The sequence below is a fragment of the Plasmodium reichenowi genome, chromosome 12 (genome assembly GCF_001601855.1).
Source record: "Plasmodium reichenowi strain SY57 chromosome 12, whole genome shotgun sequence".
In the NCBI taxonomy this organism is placed as follows: Eukaryota; Apicomplexa; class Aconoidasida; order Haemosporida; family Plasmodiidae; genus Plasmodium; species Plasmodium reichenowi.
The window spans coordinates 1543670-1568343 of NC_033657.1; the positions used below are offsets into that span (position 1 = coordinate 1543670).

The 24674-nt window shown below is 19.1% G+C and overlaps 3 protein-coding genes across 3 annotated transcripts; 2 read left to right on the forward strand and 1 right to left on the reverse strand.

The window, feature by feature from the left end:
- Nucleotides 1-163: 163 nt before the first annotated feature.
- On the forward strand, nucleotides 164-17395 carry PRSY57_1239000 (hypothetical protein; the record flags this gene model as incomplete). The annotated part of the gene is made up of 1 exon (XM_012908808.2): nucleotides 164-17395. One exon carries the CDS (start codon nucleotides 164-166, stop codon nucleotides 17393-17395), a length of 17232 nt encoding a protein of 5743 aa, XP_012764262.2.
- A 940-nt stretch (nucleotides 17396-18335) lies between these two features.
- Nucleotides 18336-21425, reverse strand: PRSY57_1239100 (vacuolar protein sorting-associated protein 16, putative; the record flags this gene model as incomplete). Its single annotated transcript, XM_012908809.2, has 1 exon — nucleotides 18336-21425. The coding sequence occupies one exon, from the start codon at nucleotides 21423-21425 to the stop codon at nucleotides 18336-18338; it is 3090 nt and encodes a 1029-aa protein (XP_012764263.2).
- A 1316-nt stretch (nucleotides 21426-22741) lies between these two features.
- On the forward strand, nucleotides 22742-24367 carry PRSY57_1239200 (3-hydroxyisobutyryl-coenzyme A hydrolase, putative; the record flags this gene model as incomplete). The annotated part of the gene is made up of 1 exon (XM_012908810.2): nucleotides 22742-24367. One exon carries the CDS (start codon nucleotides 22742-22744, stop codon nucleotides 24365-24367), a length of 1626 nt encoding a protein of 541 aa, XP_012764264.2.
- Nucleotides 24368-24674: the final 307 nt, after the last annotated feature.

Consider the following 24674-nt stretch of genomic DNA (forward strand, 5'->3'; position numbering starts at 1 on the left):
GATTTCAATACATTTTTATATGTCTTGTAAGAACCTTTAGATTGTTTTTTTTTGTTTACACTTGTTTTAATATTTGACTTTTTGTCAACTATAATAAAATAAATAGATATAGATACATATAAGAAAAAATCCATAAAGTTGTGTTATTTTGAAATGATAAAATATGCAAGATAGTTATAGAAACCATATAAGAGAGTATAATAAAGATAACCTTGATAGTGGTAAAAGAAAAATGAATGATGTTACACATGATTTAGAAATAAATGATGTGAATGAAATAAGCATGGAAGATAATATATTGAATGAAGTTGTTAAGTTAAAAAGTGATCTGGAAAAAGCATTAATAGAAAATAAAGAATTAAAAAATAAATGTAATGAAGATCGAGAACGATTAGATTTGTTGTCATTAAAAAATAATTCTCTTTTAAATGAAATATGTGAAGAAAAGGAGATGTTAAAAATAGAATATAATAATTATAAAATGGAATCTGTAAAAGATATTAAAAGACTACAAGATGAATTAGATAAAAATGTAATTATGTTAAATTGTTTAAAAGATGAAATATTATTTAAAGAAGAAGAATTAAGAAAAGCAGAAATTATTGAAAGACTTTATAAACAAGAAAGTGAATTAAATGAAGAAAAAGATATGAAAATAAAAAAGTTAGAAAATTTATTAAATCAAGAAATATATTTAAAAAATGATAAAGAAGAAAAAGATAAAATTAATCAAGAAGAAATAAATGAAAAATTACAATTACTTAATAATGATTTAGATAAAAAAAATGAAGAATTAAATATTTTAAATAAAAAATATGATAATTTGAAAAAAACAAATATTGATATACAAAAGAAAATATGTTTCTTAAAAGAAGAAATTGATTATTATAAAAATAATGAAAATAGTTTTATTATGCAGAATATATTTAATGCAGAAAATAATTTAGATGATAGTATTTTTAAAAAGAATTTTATGAAAATATCTGTCTTATATAATGTATTATTTAAAATTGTTGTATATGATCAAAGAAATTTATTTGAAAAAGAAAAAATTCTATATTCTTTAGAAAAAGAAAATACACATTTTTTAAAAAAAATTGTAGCAGATGAAATTTATTGTTTATATTTAAAAGATTGTATTAGTAAAATTAATTTAACATATCAAATAGATTTACATAAACAAGAAAAGAAATATATGTTATTAAATTCGGAATATGATGAACTTTATAATAAATTCATAGAAGAAAAAAAAGAAAATTTATTATTAAATGAAACATATGATAAAATTATTTTTAATCAAAAAAGTGAAATAAATAAATTGAAAAGTCATATTTCTATTCAAAATAAAGATAAAGAAATATTAACAAAATATATTGATAATTACATAACATATATTGAAGATTCATATCAAAAATATTGTATTCTGAATAAGGAATATAAAAATTTAGAAGAAATGCTTCATGACCTGGAAGAAAAAAATAAAAGTTTAATTATATTAGTTAATCGAATGGAAGATAAATATCTAATTGAAAATAATAATAATAATATTAATGAGTTACATATGGATAATATAAAAATAATGAAAAATAATTTAAAAGATAAAGATATTAAAATTTTTGAACTGGAAAATAAAAATTTAGAATTAATCAAAACTATTGATAAATTAAATGATGATATTTTAAAAAAAAATACAAATAAAGAATATATAGAAGTTGAATCAGGAAAAATGAAGGATTTGTGTTTCGATTTAAAAGATATCTGTTCAAAATTAGAATTAGAAATTAAAGAAAAGAATTTTATTATAGATGACTTAACAGATAAATTAAATCAATCTGAGAAAAAAAATAAAGACAATCAAGTTATATTAGAATTATCAGAATTTAGAATACAAAATTTTAATGATAATGTAAAATATTTTACTAGTAAAGTGAATGAATTAAATGACAAATTAACCATCAAAGATGAAGAAGTAACACGGTTACATGATTATAATGAAAAAATAAATCAAGAGAAGGAAAATTTATTTTATGAAAATGTGCATATTTTAGAACAGTTAAAAAAATTACAGATGGAAAATGAAAAATTGAGAAAACAAAATGTTATTATAAAGAATGAATTAAATAAGAATGGTATTCATTTGGATGAAGATAAATATATGGATAAGATAATGTGTGAAGGAGATGTCTACAATAGGAAAGACAGTATGATGAATCATATTTCTAAAGAACAAAAGGATGAAAATGGTAAATATATAATCACCAGTAATAATAATAATAATGACAACATTAATAACAACATTAATGACAACATTAATAACAACATTATTAACAGTAATAATAATAGTAGTAGTTCAAATTTGTTGATGAATAGTAGATCCTTTCAATATCATAAATCCCGAAATTATACAGACGATGATAAAAACGATTTAATCATAAAAATTGACAAATTAACAGATGAAAATATTTTATTAATTAAAGAAAATGAAGAAGTTTTTGATAAATTACAAATTGTGTCCAATGAAAATATTAAAATAAAAAATGAATTAATGCATACCAAATCAGATGCAGAAAAATATGTGTTCCATTTAGAATATGAAAAAAAAGAAAAATTAAAATATAAAATGTTATCAATACAAAGGAAAAGACAATCATCCCAAATCAAAAGAAAATTTCATACAATGATGGAAAGAGTAAAAGATTTAGTTTCTAATATTAAACAAATAGATAAAGAAAATAAAAGAAATGATATGAATAATTCTTTTTTCGTTTCCTCTTCTTCTGGTTCGTCTTATGAAAAATTAAACCAATCCAATGATGATTTATTATCTGCTAATGAAAATACTAATACCCAATTAATGTTATCATCAATAGGAAAATCTAGAAAAAGTAGGAATAATAATACAAGTATAGATGGAAAACATAGTTTTTATAGTAAATCAACTAAAGTGTTAAGATTATCAGAAGATATGATGAAAGATTTCAATATATTCCATGTTGACAAAATAAAAAAGAAGAAAAAGCAAAATAATATTTCTAATGCTTTTACTAGAAATGAAACACAAGAAAAAATATTATCTGATCATATTAAAAGTAAAAAATCTAAAGCAAAGGTAGGAAAGGGTAAAAAAATGTATATGAAAATACGTATGCACCGATTTTCTATATGTAGCAATTTCCGAATTAATTTAAAAAAATATAAGCATGCATATAAAGAGCTAAATAATACTTTATGTTTTTTAAATCAAAAGAAAAATGATAATTTAAATATGATACATCATAATATACACTCGAAAAATGCTAAAGGTTTAGATACTTTTTATTCTTTACCAAATAGTGCTGATTCGAAAATATTTGTTGATGACGAATTAAATGAGAAGAATGAGGAATATGATAAGCTGGTGAACGTAGGAAAGAAACGACGAAGAAATATGAAAGATATGAATAATAATTTAAATAATGATATTTTAATATTCGAATCTGAAAAAATTATAAACGATCTTAATTATATTAAACGAAAATATGATTCGAAAGTTAAAGAAACACTAAATATGCAGAAAAAACTAATGAATAATGAAAAGGAATTAAATAATACTAATATTAAATATGAGAATTTATTAAATGAACATGATACGTTGATATCTGATATAAAAGAAAGAAGTGAAAAACTTTCCAATATAGAAAAAAATTATAATTTGTTATTCGAAAAATATAGTGAAACACAAGATGAAATAAAAATGCATGAACAAAAAACACATGAAATTTTTAATGAATGTAATGATTTAGTAGAATATATGAAAAAGAAAGAAAATAAAATTAAAGAGGTTGATGAAAATCTTAAAAAAATCGAAATAAAATATCAAGAAGAAAAAGAGAAAAATGATATTTTAACAAAAGATAATATTTCATTAAATAATTTAAGTTCTAAATATAAAGAAGATATAGAATTATATAATAAGAAATTAGAAAATATGCATACTGAATTAAAATTAAGATTAAGTAGAATTGAAGAATTAGAATTAATTCAAAAGAATACAGAAAATGAAATGTATTATTTAAAATCAGCTACATATAAATATGATATAAATTTAAAAGAAGCACATGATGAATTAAATCGAACTAGTGAACATACTATGAAATTAGAAAAGAAATTAAAAGAATGTGAATTAAGTATTGATGTCTATAAAGAACAAATTATAAATAGAGATTATATGTTATATTTTGTGAATGATTGTTATAAAAAAAAAGAATATTTTTTTAAGCATTTAAAAAGAAGAATTCAAGGATTTAATAAAGCTTTCATAGAATTATTTGAAAATATAGAAATGAAAGATATTAACAAATTTATGGAATTACACCAACATTTGGAGTTTAATGATAATGAATATAAAAAAAATGTTTTAACATTTCAACTAAATAAAAATAATAATAATTTAAATAATCAACACCACCAACACAACAACAAAAATAATAATAATAATAATAATAATATAAATCATAATAATATAAATCATAATGGTAACTTTAGTAGTAATTATCATAACAATTATTATAATAATAATTTAGATGATGTCATGAAAAGTTTAGATACCATCGATGAATTAAACATGAAATACGAAGAAGAGAAAAATGAAATGCTAAACAGAATTAATGAAGTAGAAAATAAATTAAAAATAAAAATGAATGAAAATAATTTATTATATGAAAAATATGAAAATAATATGAAAGATATATTAATAGAAAGGGATGAAAGAGTTTCTGATTGTTTAATTTTATCTGAAGATGTGAAAAAAAAAAATAATGAAATTAATATATTAATGAAAGAATTAGATGAGAAAAATTTTGAATGTAATGAAATACATATGAAATGTAGCTTTTTAATAAATGAAGTAAAAAATTTAGAAAAATCTAAATCTCATTTAAATGATAAATTAAAAGATATAGAAATACATCAAGAAGAACAAATTGAATATTTAAAAAAAGAAAATAATTATTTAAAAGAAGATATATATAATATTAAAAATGTGATACATAATTTAGATGAAGAAATTGTAAAATTAAAAGAAACAATACATGATTTAAATGATGAAAAATGTTGTTATGAAAATGAAATAGAAAAATTAAGAGATATGTTAGAAGAAGAAAAGAAATTTAATGATATGTTAAAAGAGAATGAACAGAATTTTATAAAAGAAATAAAAGAAGCACATTTATATGCTATTAAAAAAGAAGAAGAAATTAATTCATTCAAATTAAATTATGAATTGGATGAAAAAAAATACATTGATGAAATTGATAAATTAAAAAAGAAAAATGAAGAATTTAATAATTCTATAAAAAATCAACGAAAAGTTGTCTCTGATTTAGAAACAAAAATGTTAGAATATAATGTGTTATTAGATAAAAATACAAGTATGAAAATGTTAGTTCAAGATTTAGAAAATAAAATTGATGATTTAATTAAAGATAATGAAAAGTTATGTATTGATCTTAAAAAAGAAAAATTAATAAGTCATGAAAAGGAAAAAAGTATATTATCGTTAAATGAAGATATAAAATTGTGTGAACATAAAATTATGGAACATGATACCATTATGCTAAAATTAAAAGATGAAAAAGAAAAACTTAATCAAGAAATCCTAATATTAAATGATATAAAAAAAAACAAAGATCATATTATTGAAGAATTAGAAAATAATTTAAGAAAAGCTGTATTTGGTGATATTAAAATTAATGAACTAGAAAAAACGAAATTAGAACATAAAATTTTTACAGAACAAGATTTAGGATTCAACAATAATGATCATAATATAAATGATTTATATAATTCTAAAATATGTATATTTAATAATAGTTATAATACAAAAAGCAATAAAATGAATATTGATGAATTGAAAAAATATAGCTTATATTTGAAAGAAGAAAATGATTTAATAAAACATGAATTAAGAAAATTAAAAGACAAATCAAGTATTGATGAACATAAATATAAAGAAATTGAACGAAGTGTTGAAAAAAGAGATGAAATAATTCATAAAATGAATAATGAAATTCTTATGTCTAATGATAAAATAAAAGATTTAGAAAAAGGAACGAAACAACTTAATTCGGAATTATATGCTATAAATGAATTGTTAGCTATTAGAAGTGATGAATGTAAAGAATTATCTAATGAATTATATGAATTAACAGATGAAAAAAATAAATTAATTATACAAAATGAAGTTTATCAAAAACAAATCGAATATTTTAAAGAACAAATAGATGATAAAACACAATTATTAAATGATCTAGATATGATCAAGTTACAACAAGAAAATAATGAATATGATAAAAATGTTCTAATAAATAAATATAATAAAGCTTTAAATAGATATTATAAAATTTGTTCTAATATTATATATTATAAGAAATATTTAGAAAAAGAGTTAAGTTCGAAAAATAATGGAACAAATTTGAATGATGATATATCCTCTTTGAATAATTCATTCAATATTGAAGATAATAATAAAATGACTATGTTTGGTGTTAAAAATAATATGAATGATATGAACAATATGAACATTATGAACATTATGAACAGTAGTAATAATTCTATTATACATTTAGACACCATGTGTAATTTAAATGATACAAATCAAGTTACTGAATATGTAAATGAATTTTTGAAATGTGTTCGATTATTAATATTTAAGAAAAGGGTATTTGAGTCCAAGTTAGAAAGTGCTGAAAAGAAATATAATAATTTTAAAGATAAATTAAAAGAAGAAAAAGATGTAATAAATGATTTAAAGAAAAAATTAAGACAAAGTCAAGAATATCACCCAAATTATAATAATAATAATAATAATAATAATAGTAATAATTATAAAAATATGGAGGAACAAGCTTATTATGAAAATAAAAAGGAAGATAGTTTTGATAAGAATAATTTCTCTATGAATTACAAAGAATTAAGTTCACAGATATTATTAAAAGTAGCAGGTAAAAATGATATGATTGAAGAAAATGATTATATGATTTTGAAATATGAAAATGAGAAATTAATAGAAGAAAATAAATACCTAAATGATCAAATAAATAATTTATTTACATTACAAAGTAGTTTTAATAAATTAAATAAAATAAAAGAGCCAGACGAGAAAGGAAATGTTAATAATAATAATAATCATCACAATGTGGATAATCATTTTAATAACAGCGCCGCAGAATATACATATCTGAAATTTCAAGTAAATACTATAACTAACGAATTAAATATATATAAAAATAAAAATGAATATTTAATGAAAAAAGCACAAAATTATGAAGATATTATAAATAATTTACAAAAAGAAATTATTCATATTATAGATAAACAAAAAGAATGTGATGAAGAAGTATATAAGATGGAAAAGGAATTAGAAAAGAAAAATGAACATATCGATAATTTAGTAAAGAAAAGACAAAAAGATCAAGAAAATCTAGATATAGAATATTCTAAAGCTATCAAATTAGAAAATGAATTTTTATCATTAAATGAAGATATATTTAAAAAAGATGAACATATTAAAGAATATGAAGAATTAGTTAACAAATTAAATGAAGATATTAAAATTCATATGAAAGAAAAAGACGAATTAAAAGAATATGCTGAAGATTTAAAAAATAAATATGAATTATTTGAAAAGAAATATAATAATTTATTACATGATGTTATTGAAAATGAAAATGAAAATAAATGTGAATATGTGAACAAAAATGATTATATAAATAAGAATGAAAAAAAGAATTCGTTATCTACCAATGAAAAGAAAGAAACCCAATCATTAATTAATAAATTAAAAAATTATGATGTGATGATAACAGATTTAATGAATGAAAAAGATATGCTGTTAAATAAATATAATGAATTGAAAAATATATATGAAGAAAAAATAAATATAGAACATGTGTTACATAATGAAATAAATGAATTAAAGAAAGAAAATGAATACTTAAATAATACGAAAACATCTTTAAATAAACAAGTTGATGATTTAATTAAAGAGAATGATGAATATAATAAAAAATGTATTCATTTAGATAATGAAAAAATAGATTTATATAAGAAATTTGTCAAAGTATCTGAGCAGTTAAATCATATAAATTCCTTAGATAAATATGCAAATAATAAAATGGGAGAAATCAAAAAATCAAGTGATATAAGAAATACATTGAAAGAAAATGAGTTAAATGAAAAACCAAGTGTATCAGGAAGAATATCAAGTCATACAAATAAATATGATAAAGATGTATCAAGTAATAATGTACATCATATGAATAATATGAGTGTGAAATCATTAGAAGATCATCATGATGATATTATGGAAAAAATGAAAAATGATATGAACGATTTAAGCATAGAAAATGATTTACTAAAAGTAAAGATTAACGAACTAGAACAATTAAATAGTAATATATTTAATGATAATAAAGATTTAATAAATATTATATCAAATATCGAAAATGATAAAAAAGGTATTTCTGATTCGAAGGAAAATAATATGAATATGTTAGACATGAAAGATATACATAATAATTATGAGAATTTGTTAATGGAAAATAAATTAGAAAAACAAGTAAATGAAAATTTGAAATTAGAAATATATAATCTTAAAAATAAAGTTAATGAATATAATATGATAATTAATAAAAATTCACATTATGAAGAAAGTAATAAAAGAGCAAAGAATTATTTATATTATTTAAATGATAAAATAAAAAGTTTTATTAAAATATTTAGTACAACAAATAACATGAATTATGATCATTTGAAATCTGAATTGAAGAAAATCAAATTAAATAATTTAATGATTATTCAAGATAATTTTAATTCATTAAATGATAGTACTAGTAGTAGTAAATTATCTAAAAGAAATATATCTTCTTCCAGTAATTATTCTTTAGAAGATGATGATGATAATAGTAGTATATGCTCAAAAATGATTGTAAATTTTTTTACATTATATAAAGAAGCAACAGCTAAAAATTATGATAATATGAAAAGCTATGATAATTATAAAAATGATATTGTGATTAATAGAAGTGAATTACAAAATGTGTATAAATATATAATTAAACTAAAAGAAAATTATATTAAAAAATGTGTACTGGTAGATAATCAGAACATAATGATTCAAGAATTAAATAAACAAATATTTACGTATTCAGAACAAAATAAAAAATATCATGATGAACAAAATGAATGGAAAAATAAAGTAAATGATATAATAAATGAGAATTTAATAAAGATGGAATCTTTTTCAAAAATACATAACAATTTATTAAATAAACTTGAAGAAGAAATAAATAAAAATAATAAATTATCAAATGAATTATATATCCAAAATGAACAAAATAAATTGTATCAAGAAAATGAAATGAAAATTGAAAATGCATTAAACAGAAATAATCAAATAGATAATATGGATAAAGAATCAAATAGTAATTTAAAGAAAATATCTATCTTATTAGATGAGTATAAAGAAATTATTGAAACCAATTCAAAATTATTAATAAGAAATAATAATATTTTGTTAGAAAATAATACATTAAAAGATATTATTGGTAAAATGGATAAGGATATAAATAAATTAAATTATCAATTAAAAGAAAAAAATATTTTAATTGAAGACAAAAAAAAAAAAGCAAATATAAATCCTAAGGAATTAAAAAATAAATATACAAATATAAATCATAACCAAGGAAATACTCTAAATAATATAAACCATAAATTAAATGATAGAGATGAGGAAAACAGTACAACAAATATTTTAAATGATAACAAAAAAGATAAGAATAATGATGAACGTATAAATGAATATGAAGAAATCATTTTAATTATTGAGAAAAAAAATAATGAATTAGAAAATAATTGTCAAAATTTAAAAAAATCAAATAGTGAAGTATATAATAAGTATAATAAATTAGTATATGAATATGATTCATTAAAAAAATTTATAAAAGAGAAGGTAAAGAATAATGAATATATAGATATTGATTTAAGTCAATTTGAACAACATATCAAAAAAGACATATATGAAAAATTTGGAGAGAAAAATAATAATAGTCAAAATGAATTAAGCAATATAAATAAAGATGTTATTTTACCATCTCTTATATCATTTAATCGTTATGATATAATGAAAATATCTGATCGTGTGAATTCTATAGAACTATTAAATGATGATTTGTTGAATAATAAGGAATTAAAAGTATATATAAGTTTAATAAAAAGGGACATTGAAAATATGTTAAATGAACACAATTATCATAATGATCACAATTATCATAATCATGGTAGTGGATCTATTCCATATGAGGATAATAACATTTCAAAAATAAATAAAGACGATTTAATAGAAAAATTAAAACAAAAAGATTCGGAAATTAAAGAATATGAAAATAAACTTGATAATATGAATATATACGTTAATAAAAAAGAAAGAGAAATCGAGAAATTAAAAGAAATATATGGTGATCCATTTTCTATTAATAAAAATTCATATATAAGTAATTCAAATAATAATGATAACAAAAGAAATAGTACTAACATATCAGAGAAACATTTCCAAATAAAAGAAGAGTATAAAGAATTATTAAACGAATACAAATTTTCCTTAAACTTATTAAATGATACCAAAAACAAATTAGACACACTCAAAAGAGAAAAGAAGGATATGGAAAAATTAAAGGAATTACAAATTCAAGATAAAGATTATATTATACAAAATTTAAAAGGAATAAATAGGGAATTAGAAAATAATTTAAATGAAATAAAAAAATCATTCAATGAAAAAATATTAGAAAAAGAAAATATTATAGAAAAGAATAATGATTTAATAAATAATTTAAATGAAGAAATTATTGTTTTGAAATCTATTAAAATAAAAAATAATAATTTTATTAAAGAATTGGAATTACAAATAAAGAATTTAAATAATGAAATCAATACATTAAATGATATGTTAAAAGATTCGGAAGAAGAAATTATCATTCTTAACCATACCTTAGAAGAAAAACAAAACGAATGTGTAAAATTACGTAATAAATTAGAACAGAATTATTTACATATATCAAATGAGGATAAATATGATAAATCACCAGGTTCATATAATAATAATAATAATAATAATAGTGATGATGAAATAAATGAAACTCGCAGGAGACAGGAAAACCAAATTGATGATTTAAAAAGAAAAAGTGTATTACAAAGTAATGAACAATATAAAAAAATGAATGAATTAAGAAGAGATTTAAACAATTCTTTTTCAAGTTATAACAAACTAAAATTTGATAGTGAAAAACAAATCGAAGATTTTAAAGAAGAGGCAAATAATTTAAAATTCTACATTAACAAAATCGAAGAAGAAAATAAAAAAAAAGAAGAAAAACATGCATTAATAGAAGTAGCCATAAAAGAAATGGATAAAGAAATAAATATATTAAAAACTCAACTTGAAGAAAAAAATGTTTTTATAAATGATATACAAAATACCTTGGAAGAAAAAAAGAAGACTCTTGAATATTTAGAAGAAGATATTAAAATTGTACAACATATTATAATGAAATATGTACAAAAATTAAATTCTCTTAAAGATATCGAACAATTAATTGATGAATTAAATGAAAACGAATTAAAAACAAACGAATTAAAAACAAACGAATTAAAAACAAACGAATATTTCACATTTATAAAAGATATTTTTATAAGTATTCATCAGAATTATATGAAAGAAGAATTAAACAGAAAAGAACAAATGATTATAAATGGACAAGGGTTAATTAAAGAAAATGAAGTAATACAATTAGAAGAAAAATTAAAAGAATTAACACTAGACAAAAATAGATATGATAAAGATATTAAAAATCAGAAAGATGAATTACGTCATATAATTGATAGAAAGGATTCTTATGAAGAGGAATTAAATCATATTATAAACGAATTAGAAATAAAAAGAGAAGAAATTAATCAAATGAATAATAAATTGAATGAATTAAAAAATATTCAAAATGAAAATAAACGTAAAGTTGAAGATATAAAAACTAAAGAAGGAGATTTAAAATATAAAGAAGAAGAATTAAAATATCGGGAAGAGAATTTAAAACATAAAGAAGAAGAATTATTAATTAAAAATGAAAATTATATGAATAAAGAAAAAGAACTTATGAAAAGTAAAGAAGAGTTAATTGTTCGAGAAAATGATTTAATAAAAAATAAAGAAGATTTAATAGATAAAACAAATGAATTGATGTTGAAAAGAGAAGAATTACAAAAGGATAAAATACATATTGATGAATTAAAAAATGATTTAATGTTAAAATTTGAGAAATTATATAATGCACAAAATGATATTAAAGTTAAAGAAACGAAATTGAAAAAAATATATGAAAAATTAAAAGATCATAATATAATTGAATTGTTTGATATAAATAATAGGGATGACAATAGTAATATAAAAAACCATACTTCAAATAATATAAATAGTGATATAAATAATGATATAAAAAACAATACTACAAATAATATAAATAATATTAATAATATTAACAATATTAACAATCGGTTATCATTAAAAAGGTTGGGAATACTTTTAGGACTTGATGAAATAGGAGATGAAAATGAACTTGATTTTCATTTTGATAAAGAAAATGAAAGTTTAAATTTAGACTCTCTTGAATATACAACATATTTTAACGAATTCAAAAAGAGAATTAAAAATTTAAAAAACAATTTATTAAACAGAGAAAAGGATGTTGAAATATACAAAAAGTCTTACGAAATAGAAAAGAAAGAAAAAGAAATTTACAAAATCGAATTAGAGAAATTAAATGAATTATTACACGTAGAACAAATGAATAGGAAAAATCTAGATTTAGAATTAGAGAAATATAAAAGTGAAGATACTCATATTGTAAAATCCTTAAGAGAATCTGAAGAATTATTAAATGAAAAAAATAATAAAATATTAGAATTACAACAAAAACTAATTGAGACATCATATGAAATAAATATTATGATCGATAAAAATAAAAATTTGATAAAGGAAAAAGATAAAGATTATGAACAGAAAATTGATAATTTGAATTCTATTATTAATGATTATGAAAAAGAAATAAAAGAAATGAATAAAGAAAAATTAAAACTTACCAGAAAATCTATTGAAAAAATGATTGATGATGGAGAAGATATTAAAAAATTGAAAATCGATTTGGATGAAGCACAAGAATTAATATTAGATTTAAAAGAAAAGAATGAAGAATTAAATAATATAAATATTGGATTAATAAATTCTAATAAAGATATGAGGTTAGATATTGATGTATTACTATCAAATGTTGACAATTTGAATAAAGAAAACATATTAAGTGAAAAGAAAATGAATGAAGATGAACAAAAATATAATGAATTAAAGATGGCATATGATCAAAAAGTACATGAGTTTAATAAATTATATAATATGCTTTCCATAAAAATGAAAAACAAATTTGATTCAGAAAATGATATGGCACAAACTTATACAAATGATAATGTTAATATGCAAAAATCAAGAAATAGTATAAATAATAAGTATGGTATGAATGATTATGAAAATGATACGATAATTGCTTTAAACGAAAAGAACATGATAATTGAATCTTTGAATGAAAAAATTGCACATTATGAAGAAGAAAATTATAAAAAAGAAGAACTCGTTAATAAGTATAAAAATATGATAAACGAATTATCAAACAAGATACACATTTTTGAAGATAATTTAGATTTTTTAATAAGTTTGAATGAATTTATAAAAACGAATAATTTTACTTATGAAAATATATTAGATATATTAAATAATTCAATTTTATATAAAAAAGTATTAAGTAAAATCTTGGTTGAAAATCAATTTTATAAATATATTATATCTATTAGAGATTGGTTATTTGAAATTATAAAATCAAAAAGTTATAGTAATAGTAATAATTATAACAATAATAATAACAATATTAGTAATAATAGTAATACGAGAGAATCTGTATTACGAATGAGTTTAAGGAAGAAAGGTAATTTTAAAAGAACAGCAAGTGTAACATCGAATATTTATAATGATTTGTTTTTAAGCGAAAATGTTTTGTCAGCTGAAAAGGAGAATGATGAAATAATGAATAGTTTTAATAAAAACTTTAAAGTTATTGAGGATGATTTTAACAGTTTTGAAAATATATGTATTGAATTAAATAATTTGTTTATAGAGGAAGATTGGAATAATATATTTATAAAATTAAACATTTTAGAAAATCAATTTAAAAATATTATAAATTTAATTATACATGAAATGAAGAAAATAAATAAGAAATTAAATAATAATAATAATGAAAAATTGGAATTAAAGAAGAGTGTAAAAATATTGAAGAAAAGATTAAATTCAATATCTAATGATCTTGAAAAGCGTACAGAAGAAGTAGAACATTTAAATATTGCCTTAACCAAGGAATGTGCAGAAAAGGATATATTATTAAATCAATATGAAGATATAAAAAAAACTTATAAACAATTAAATGAACAATATAATGAACAAATTATATTAATTCAAAAGAATGAATATGAACTAAAATCCTTAAATGATCAATTATTGTTAGAAAAAAATGAAAATCAAATAAAAACAGAAAAAATTAATAAATTATTAAATAGTGACTTGAACCATTTCAATACTTCATTAGACAAATCTGCATATCAATTATCTGAATTAAACAATGAAAAGAAAAAGAATAAAATATTATTGAATGAATTAGAGGAAAAAGAAAAAATCATTTCACATTTACAAAAGGATTTTGAATCGAATGTTGAAGTTATTAATGAGTTGAAAGAATTTAACGAAATGTTAATTAACAAATTGAAAAAAGAAGAATATAAAAAGGAGAAAGACAACAATGTGTATGATAAAATTAGTGACCATAATTATAGTAATAATAATGATAATAATAGTAATAATAATATTAGTAATCGTAATAGCCATAGCAACAACAACAACAACAACAACAACAATAATAATAATAATAATAATAATAGTTGGAATAGTAATATGAAGTCTTTCCATAAATGTGATATACCTAATAATGAACATTTAGAAGATATAAATAGAAACGAATTAATGATAATAATAAGCAAATTAGAAAATGAAAATAATATCTTAAAAGAAGAATTAGAAATTATAAGAAATAATTTTCATATATTAAAAGAAAAGAAAAATGAACTTGAAGATATTATTAATAGTCACGATGTAACATTAAATAAAAGAGAAATCGAACTTAATGATATTCTGATAGAGAAAGAGAAAATATTAGAACAGACCAATAAATATAAAATTAAATGTATACAAATTATTGATATATGTTTTAATCAAGATTTTAATATAATAGATATTCGTGAAAAAATTATAACCATATTTGAGAATGATGATGAACAAATTATGGATATAATTAATTGTCACAAAAATATGTTATCTAATAGTAATAGTAATAGTAATAGCAATAGTAATAATAATAATAATAATAATAATAATAATAATAAGTTAAACATATTACAGGATGAAGAATCTAGGAGTAATATTGATGAAGAAAAAATATTACACATGGAAGAAATGAGTAAAAAAAATGAAGAATTAATCAAAAAAAATGAAGAAATATGGAAATTAAACAAATTTATAGAAAATTTAAATAAAGAAATTACAAATAAAAATTTTATTATTATTTCAAATCAACAAGATATTGAAAATAAAAATGATATATTAGAAAAAAATGAAACATATATTAATTTCTTAAAAGATCAAATTAAATTATTATGTAATAATATAGATGAAAATAATTTATTCGATATAAATAATGTTAATTTATCTCCAACTCTTCGAAGTTTTATTAAAAGAAATAGTGTCCGTCCAAAAAATGCCTATTCATCAAATAATAATAAAGAGGATCCATTTTTTGATGATATGATATATAATCATATGAATAGTATAAATAATATAATTAATGATCAAGATTCACAATTAAAAAAGAAAAGAATTTCTGAAGCTAATAGTACTAGCCAAGCACATTATAATTTTTATGATGAAAATGAAGTAAAACTAGAAGAAATGAATTTAAAAATTGAAGATTTAAATGATAAATTAAAAACGTCTGAGAATAAGATAGTGATGTTAAAAAATGAAAATAATGAATTAATAGAAAGATGTGAATTTTTAAAAAATGAATTAAAAAATGTACAAGGAACCAAAAGACATTTAATGTTATGTGAGAGTAGAATTAATATATTAGAAAAAGAATTAGAAGATAAAAAAAATAAATTAGAAGCACAGAATCAAACTGTTAATGAATGTGTTGATATATATGTTGAAGAAAATTCAGAAAATTATAATAAAATTTTAGAATTAAAAAAATTAAATGAAAAATATAAAATTGAAATTAATGTTTTAAATGATGAAATAACAAAACTAAAAAATGAAATCAATACATATAAAAATGATTTAAAAAACATTAATGCTACACTAGATTTTTATAAATCTACACATGATGAATTAGTAAATGAATTTAGTAAAGAAGAAATAAATAATGTATATTATATTAAATTGTGTGAACAACTAAAACAAGAAAATCAAAATTTTAAACAACTTTTAGATTCTCACGAAGAAAATAAAAATGAACTTTTAAATAATATGAAACAAATAAAAGAACAATTAAATAACTGTATTAAAGAAAATTATGAAATTATTTTAGATTTAGAATTATTGCAAATGCAAAATAATTTATTAAAAGATAATTGTAATTATTATAAAGAAAGGGAACATATTTTAATAAATAAATTAGATCAGAATAATAATATAAAAAATCTGAAAATTGACGAAAATATTAATGAAAAAAATATAAAAGAATTTATAAATAAATTAAATCAACAAATTAATCATTTACAAGATGATATAAATAGCAAATCCGACAATATCATATCATTGAAATATCAAATTAAAGCATTTCATTATGAACAAATATCAAAAGAAAATAATCAACCATATAAACAAAATGATAATACAATTCAAGAAATTGTAAATCTCAATAATATTACATATATACAAAATAATTTGTTTATCTATATTAGTTTATTTAAAAGTGTTCTTTTTATTATAAGTGAAATACTCTTTTTTATTGACCCAACAAATAATTTATACTTTGAAATATTAACACTTTTAAAATTAAAAGCTCAAAATCAATCCTACGTAGAATTTGATACTATGATAAAACATGTGGATATTTCCCAGCATGACTGTGAAAATATATTTCAATCTGTCCTTAAATCGAAGACTATATTAAGAGAAAAATTGCAACTATTACAATTAAAAATTTGTTAAAAATAAATTTTTATGTTATATATACAGTTTCTCTATGAACGGAATTTTTTTATATGTATGACATTTTTATATGATAATTGATACGTAAAAGTTATATGTATATAATATATATATATATATATATATATATATGTATGTATGTATGTATGTATGTATGTATGTATATATATATATATATATTTTTTTTTTTATCTTATTTGTTTTATTATTATTTTTTTTTTATGTTTTCTTAAGATTGTAGTGTATACCATCTTGTTATGTTTTAAAAATGTTTTTAAAAATATATCCATTATGGTGAAAATAAAACTCGATTCTTATATTGTCTTTTTTTTTTTTTTTTTTTTTTTGCAAAATGTGTAATTATAATATATATAATATTTCATCCATTTATTTTATTTAATATAAACTTTGTTTTATTACCAAAAATAAAAAATATATATATATATAATTTAATTGTAAATTTATCATTTGTTAGGTTTTTTTTTTTTTTTTTTTTTTTTTTTAAAAATTTAAATAAAATTGAAAAAGTCGTTAAAAGGAAAAAAAAAAAAAAAAATTATAAAAACATAAAAGATATATATATATATATATATATATGTTTAAACAAAGACAAATGTGTTATTAATATATATATTAATAATTTCATTAAAATTAAAATAACAAAAAAAAAAAAAAAAAAAAAAATATATATATATATATATATATAAATACACATTTTTTAATTATGAAAAATATATATTAAAAATTTTCATCCTACAAATATAAGGTATCTATATATTATATATATATATTATCTTAAAATTAAAATAACAAAAAAAAAAAAAAAAAAAAAAATATATATATATATATATATATATATACACATTTTTTAATTATGAAAAATATATATTAAAAATTTTCATCCTACAAATATAAGGTATCTATATATTATATATATATATTATCTTATGTTTGATATGGCATCCGTAATTGTTTGAAATATAGAACTTGTTATTTTTTGCGAATTCAATTGTTTTAATACTTCCTCAGCTTCTTTTTTCATATTTAATTTTGTATACCATTTATACTGTGAATTTAAATCTTTATTTTTTTCAATCAATTTAACAGTTAATTGTTTGGAACCATATTCATGAACACATTCAATGAAATAATCCATTCCTATTGGTGATACTCTATAATTAGCAAAATTATACAATTCATCAAAATATTTATTTTTAGCTAATGTATGTATTTTACATCTCCAAAACTTGGGTTCTGAAATTTTAAACTTTTTGAAAATATTATCAGCATCTAGAAATTCACCTATTGATAAAGTATATTCAACTGTCTTCATTAATGATAATCCCTGAATTTTATGTGGGTACCCTGCAACTAATTTTTTATTATACTTCATTTCTAATTCTTTTTGATAATTTAATAAATCAATATTGTTCATAATGGAGGTATGAACAAATTTTATATGACTATTCATTTGATCAGTAGTTAAAAAACCAGCTGAATATGCTAGCCATGTTTTTTTCTGTTCTGTGTTTTTTTTGGAAAATGCTAAATCGAGTGTTACAAAAGCAGCTTGCGAATGTTGCCCATTTTTTTCATAAAATTCTTTAAGTAAATTATATTGTTTGGTTTTTTTACAATAAACATAAAAGCAATTTGATGCATGCATACTAATACTACTACTATTACTATTACTATTATTATTATTATTGTTATTATTATTATTATTATTATTCAAATTACCCATATTATTATTACTATTCATATTACCCATATTATTATTACTATTCAGGACATGCAATAAGGTGTTTAATTCCTTTTCACCATTTGCATTTAACTTTTCTTGATTTAAAATATTAACAATGCACATATATACCAATTCGATATCTTTCGAAAGAATAGCTTTTTCAATAGCTAATCTATAATTAGCCAATTTAAGTAACATGTCAATTTGTTTCTTTTTATTTTCTTCATACTGTATTATTACAGTAGCTAACTGTGGTCTTAAACATTTAGCTGCCATAAACGCAATAAAAGAATAATCCATATTTTTTTTATTTCCAATTTTTTCCGTTATAGCACTACATAATTGTTCATCTGTTAATTCGATTGATTTTTCTATTTTTTCTTTACACCATTCAATTAATATATTATCAGTTTTAATACCAGCATATTCACATATTCGGTAGGCTAAAAAATATTCTTTTCTTTTAGCTAGATAATGAACAAATGTTGGTATAGTAATATATTGAAGTTCTGCAGCAGTAATGAAAATATCCAGTGGAGGTTTTCTAACGTTCATACATATCCTTAAAAATAAACAACACAATAAATATTTTTTTGAATCATAGTTTGTTTTCATAAAGTTTTTTCCAAATAAACATGTTTTTAATAATAAGTTTATGATATTATCATCATATTCATGAGTTGCGGCATTTAGGCATTCTTCAATGGCAATATGTAAATTATTATTAAATGCCCTAATTTCATCATCGAGACATATATTTCCATTTTTATATTTTTCATAAGAATAAAATAACATAGCAGAAGGTGTACAACTTCCAATACTAAAAATATTAAATGTAGATTTCCTAATTCTACTAATATATTCAAAATGTTCTTTACTTATAATTTTCACTCCATATAAATCTCCAATTAAAAATAAATCATGTCTATACTGATAAGGTATCCATTGATTTTGAGGCCCACCAATAAATAACATATGTTGTATATAATTGGAAGGGGTAATCATGGGTATATAAACCGCTAGACAATCATCACCACACCATACAATTTGTTTAATTGTTTTTTTATTATCTAGAACTGTTTCTTCAATACATTTGTTTAAATTATTAATTAAATAAATTTTTATTATTCCATTATCTGCTAAAAATGCTAAAATCGTTCCTGATTTTGATATAGACATATTTATATATGGATGTGAACAATCCATATCATAATATTTATAATGATATTTATTAACTAGCACAAAACCACCATTACACAATGTTATTAATAGATGTATATTTAATTCTTTATTATTATTATTATTATTATTATTACTATTACTATTAGTTTTATTTTTTTTTTTATTTTTGTCATTTTTTTCCTTATTTTGTTTCTCTTTTGTTTTTATTTTTTCTGTCGCATCCACATCTGTTTTATTATTTAAATCATATGCAGTAGTTTTAATTAAAATTCTTTTATGCATTTTATTGTTAAAATAATAATTGTCATTATTATTAATATTATTTGTTGCGTTTTTTTTTTCTGTGCGCGCGCCAATTTGTTGCTTCATTTGATTGTGTTGCATTTGTTCCCATTTAATGTTGTAATTTTCTTTACTTTCAATAAGTACATTATTTTTAGAATTCAAATTTTGTGTAGTACTTTCTTTTTTTTCAAAAGTATTTGTAATGTAATTTTTTATATTTAATCGTAATATATCATTATTAGGTTTGGTATCAAAATAATTTTGTTCAATATTTAATTCATCATTTAATTGATCTTCATCAATATGAGAAACACAAAATGGTTTTCCTTTTAATTCCACATTAGGATATTTAATACAGTTGGTACCACTAAATCCATAATTTACATATATGTTTAATTTTTCAGTAATTATGATAATACCATCTTCACAAATACTACCATATGAAATTCCTTCATTCTTTATATTTTCATCTAATGAGAAAACAAAAATTTTTTCACAAAAACAAGAATATACTCTTACAATGTTATCTTTAAATAATAATACTAATTCGTTATTTTTATTCCATCCAAAACATATTAACCCATCATAATTTAATCGACAACTTGATATGAGTCTACCAATATTTGTATAAATTTTTAAATTATCTTCTTTTTTATAATTATCTAATTTGTCTTTATTTAATAAAACAGCGATTAACCCTAAATATCCGGAACACACCACATTATCCTTTAATATATCATCATTACTCCATAGCATGTTACTAATTTTTTGTTTCCCATAATGGGTATTATCAATAGTGCTCCATTCATTTGTATTCATTTTTTATTTTGTTGAAGCAATGAAAATGAATGAAATCATAAATGTAATGATGAACATAAAAAAAAATATATATCTATTTGTAATTGTGTATAAAATAATACATTTTTCCCATAAAAAAAAAAAAAGAAAAAGAAAATGAAATGAATATATATAATAAAATAACGAATACCTCTTTATCAAAATGAAGAATAAATTTAAGCATAAATTATTATTAGTATAGATGATTTATTTAACATTATTAGTAGCACATATATATTGTACATAATATATATATGTATATATATTATGTATATATGTATATATTTGGCTTTAATATTGTAAAATGGAAAAAAAGTACAGATTACATAAGTATTCGCACTTTTTAAATATATCACATATATAATTTAAAAATACAAATCAATCAAAACTTATGATATAAAAAGAAAAAAAAAAAAAAAGAACGGAGGGAGAACTCAATAATTTGTATATATATATATATATATATATTATAAAAACTTTTTCATTTGAATGGTTATTATTTTATTATTCATAAATCAGTTTCATTATTATTTATTTTTTTTTTTTAATACATCTTAATAAATTAAAAAATAATGAAAAATAAATAAGAACAAAAGAATAAATTATAAATAAGCATTTCTTCTGTAATATAATATATATATATATATATATATATTTTTTTTTTTTTTGTATAAAAATAAATATTTTATGCTTATATATATTATTTATATTTCATTATATATATATTTGATACATGTATGTATATTTTTTTTACATGTAAAAAGGAAGCAATAAAATATTATATATATATATATATATTTTTTTTTTTTGAGTTATTCCAAAAATTATTTTATAAAAGAAAAAATTGTTAATTTTTCAAAATTCACATAAATGTCATAAATGTATGAAGATATATTCTCTATATTATATATATATATATTTAAGAATATATCCAAAATTTTATTCCAATTAAAACAACAACAAAAAATATTATATATATATATATATATATTTATTTTTACGATTATGTAATTTTTCGTTTGATTTATATTTATTTATTTATTTATTTATTTATTTATTTTTTTTTTTTTATTATTCTTTTATATCTGCGTCTATGTAATATTCCGGAAAAATAAAAAAAAACTTAATTGGTGTTTTTGATATATGAAATATAGGAATTTTAATAAATTTATAAATATAAAAACAAATAAATAAAAATATATATATATATATATATATATATATATATATATTTATTTATTTATGTTTATATTTATATATTGTTATCTGTCCTTTATTTTGTATATTTTAGTGTAATTATGTTAAAGTTTAATTGCATACCTTATAAAAACATAGGAACCTTTCATGATGCCCTTAAGCAGCATAATATAAAATTTGAAAAAAGAAACAATTTTATTTTTTTTCATGCTTTTTCATCTTTACGTAAATATAAATCACAACATTCTGAAAAGAATAATTTTTTGAATAAATTATTTTTTTTTAAAAAAGAATACAAAAGTTACTTCCACAAACTTTCCAATAATTTGTTCTTGTCTAGTAAGAGAAAAAATGAAGTAATATTTCATAAAATGGATAAGACGAATAAAAATGTTCAAATGATTAAACATAATATTATAACTAGCCAACGAAGAGAAAACGGGATGGAACAATATAATACTGCTATAGATGGTAAAACCAAAGTAAACAACAACAATAATAATAATAATGATAATAGTAATAACAATAATAACAATAATAATAATAATAATAATGATATGAAAGCAAATATTCATCAAGATATGGATAAAGTAAAAAATAATATGATCGATTTAGAACTATCCGAATTATGGACTAAAAAATCATTAATTGTTAATTTTCAAAATAATATATGTGAAATAATTTTAAATAGGCCCGAAAAATTAAATGCAATAAATAAGGATATGATAAATGGATTATTAAATATAATAAAAAGTTTGGATAATGATGAAAGATGTTTTATGGTAATAATTCGAAGTACTAACAGCAACTGTTTTTCATCAGGCTCAGATGTAAAATATGTTGTTGAAAATAAAGAACAAGGTATACGACATTTAAAACAGCTCTATTTGTATATTAATTATATATCCCAAATGAAAAAAAATTTACTATGTATATGGAATGGATATGTTATGGGAGGCGGTCTAGGAATTTCTATTTATTCAAAATATAAAGTAATAAATAAAAACGCTATATTTGCAATGCCTGAAAATAAAATAGGTTTTTTCCCTGATATTGGATGTTGTTATTTTTTCAGAAAATATTTTGGAAGAAATATAGGTTTACATTTAGGTTTAACATCATTAAGATTAAATGAGGTCGATTTGATTAATTTTAATGTATGTAATAATTATATTGAAAATGTTGATACTTTTATGGATAATTTGAATAATATAAAAGCAACAAATCAAGAAGATTTCAATAAGAAATTAAATAATTTATTAACAAATAAATATGTTTCAAAAATGTCTTATAATAAGTCTAATAATCCAGTCTTAACAGATGAGTTAATTAGTAATATTAATACATATTATAGTAGTGCAAATACCTTGGAAGATTTAATAACCAAATTAAAAAAAGATAACAACGATTTCTGTAAAAAGTTATTATCTGATATTTATTCTAATTGCTATTTTAGTTGTATGTTCTGGTTTTCTTATTATTTATATAATTATGAAAAATCATTAGAAGAGGTATTAAATAATGATTTTAAAATTACTCAATATTTTCTATTTCATAAAAATTCTTTTGAAAGGGGTGTAACAGAAGTATTGGTGAAAAAAAATAAAAACTTTCAATGGAGCAAAGACGAAGAAACAAATAATGCTGACTTTGAAGATATTGACGATATTTTGATGAACAAAAATTTGTTGTCAATAAAGGAAGAGTTTACAAATATGAGTGAATAATATAAATAAATAAATAAATATATATATATATATATATATGTATATATTTTTTTATATGTATATATGATGCTGTTTTTTGATGATATAAAAACAAATAGGATATTACTCTTTATTTTTAGTAGGCATATGAATTAATAATGCTCATATGTTATATATATATATATATATATATATATATATGATATATATCCATTTACCATGCTTATTTAAATGCGTTACATTTGAAACAATACAAGTTATCTTTATGGTATCCTTATATTTTAGGATTCAATATTACAAAAAAATATATATTTTACGAAGAGTGTTT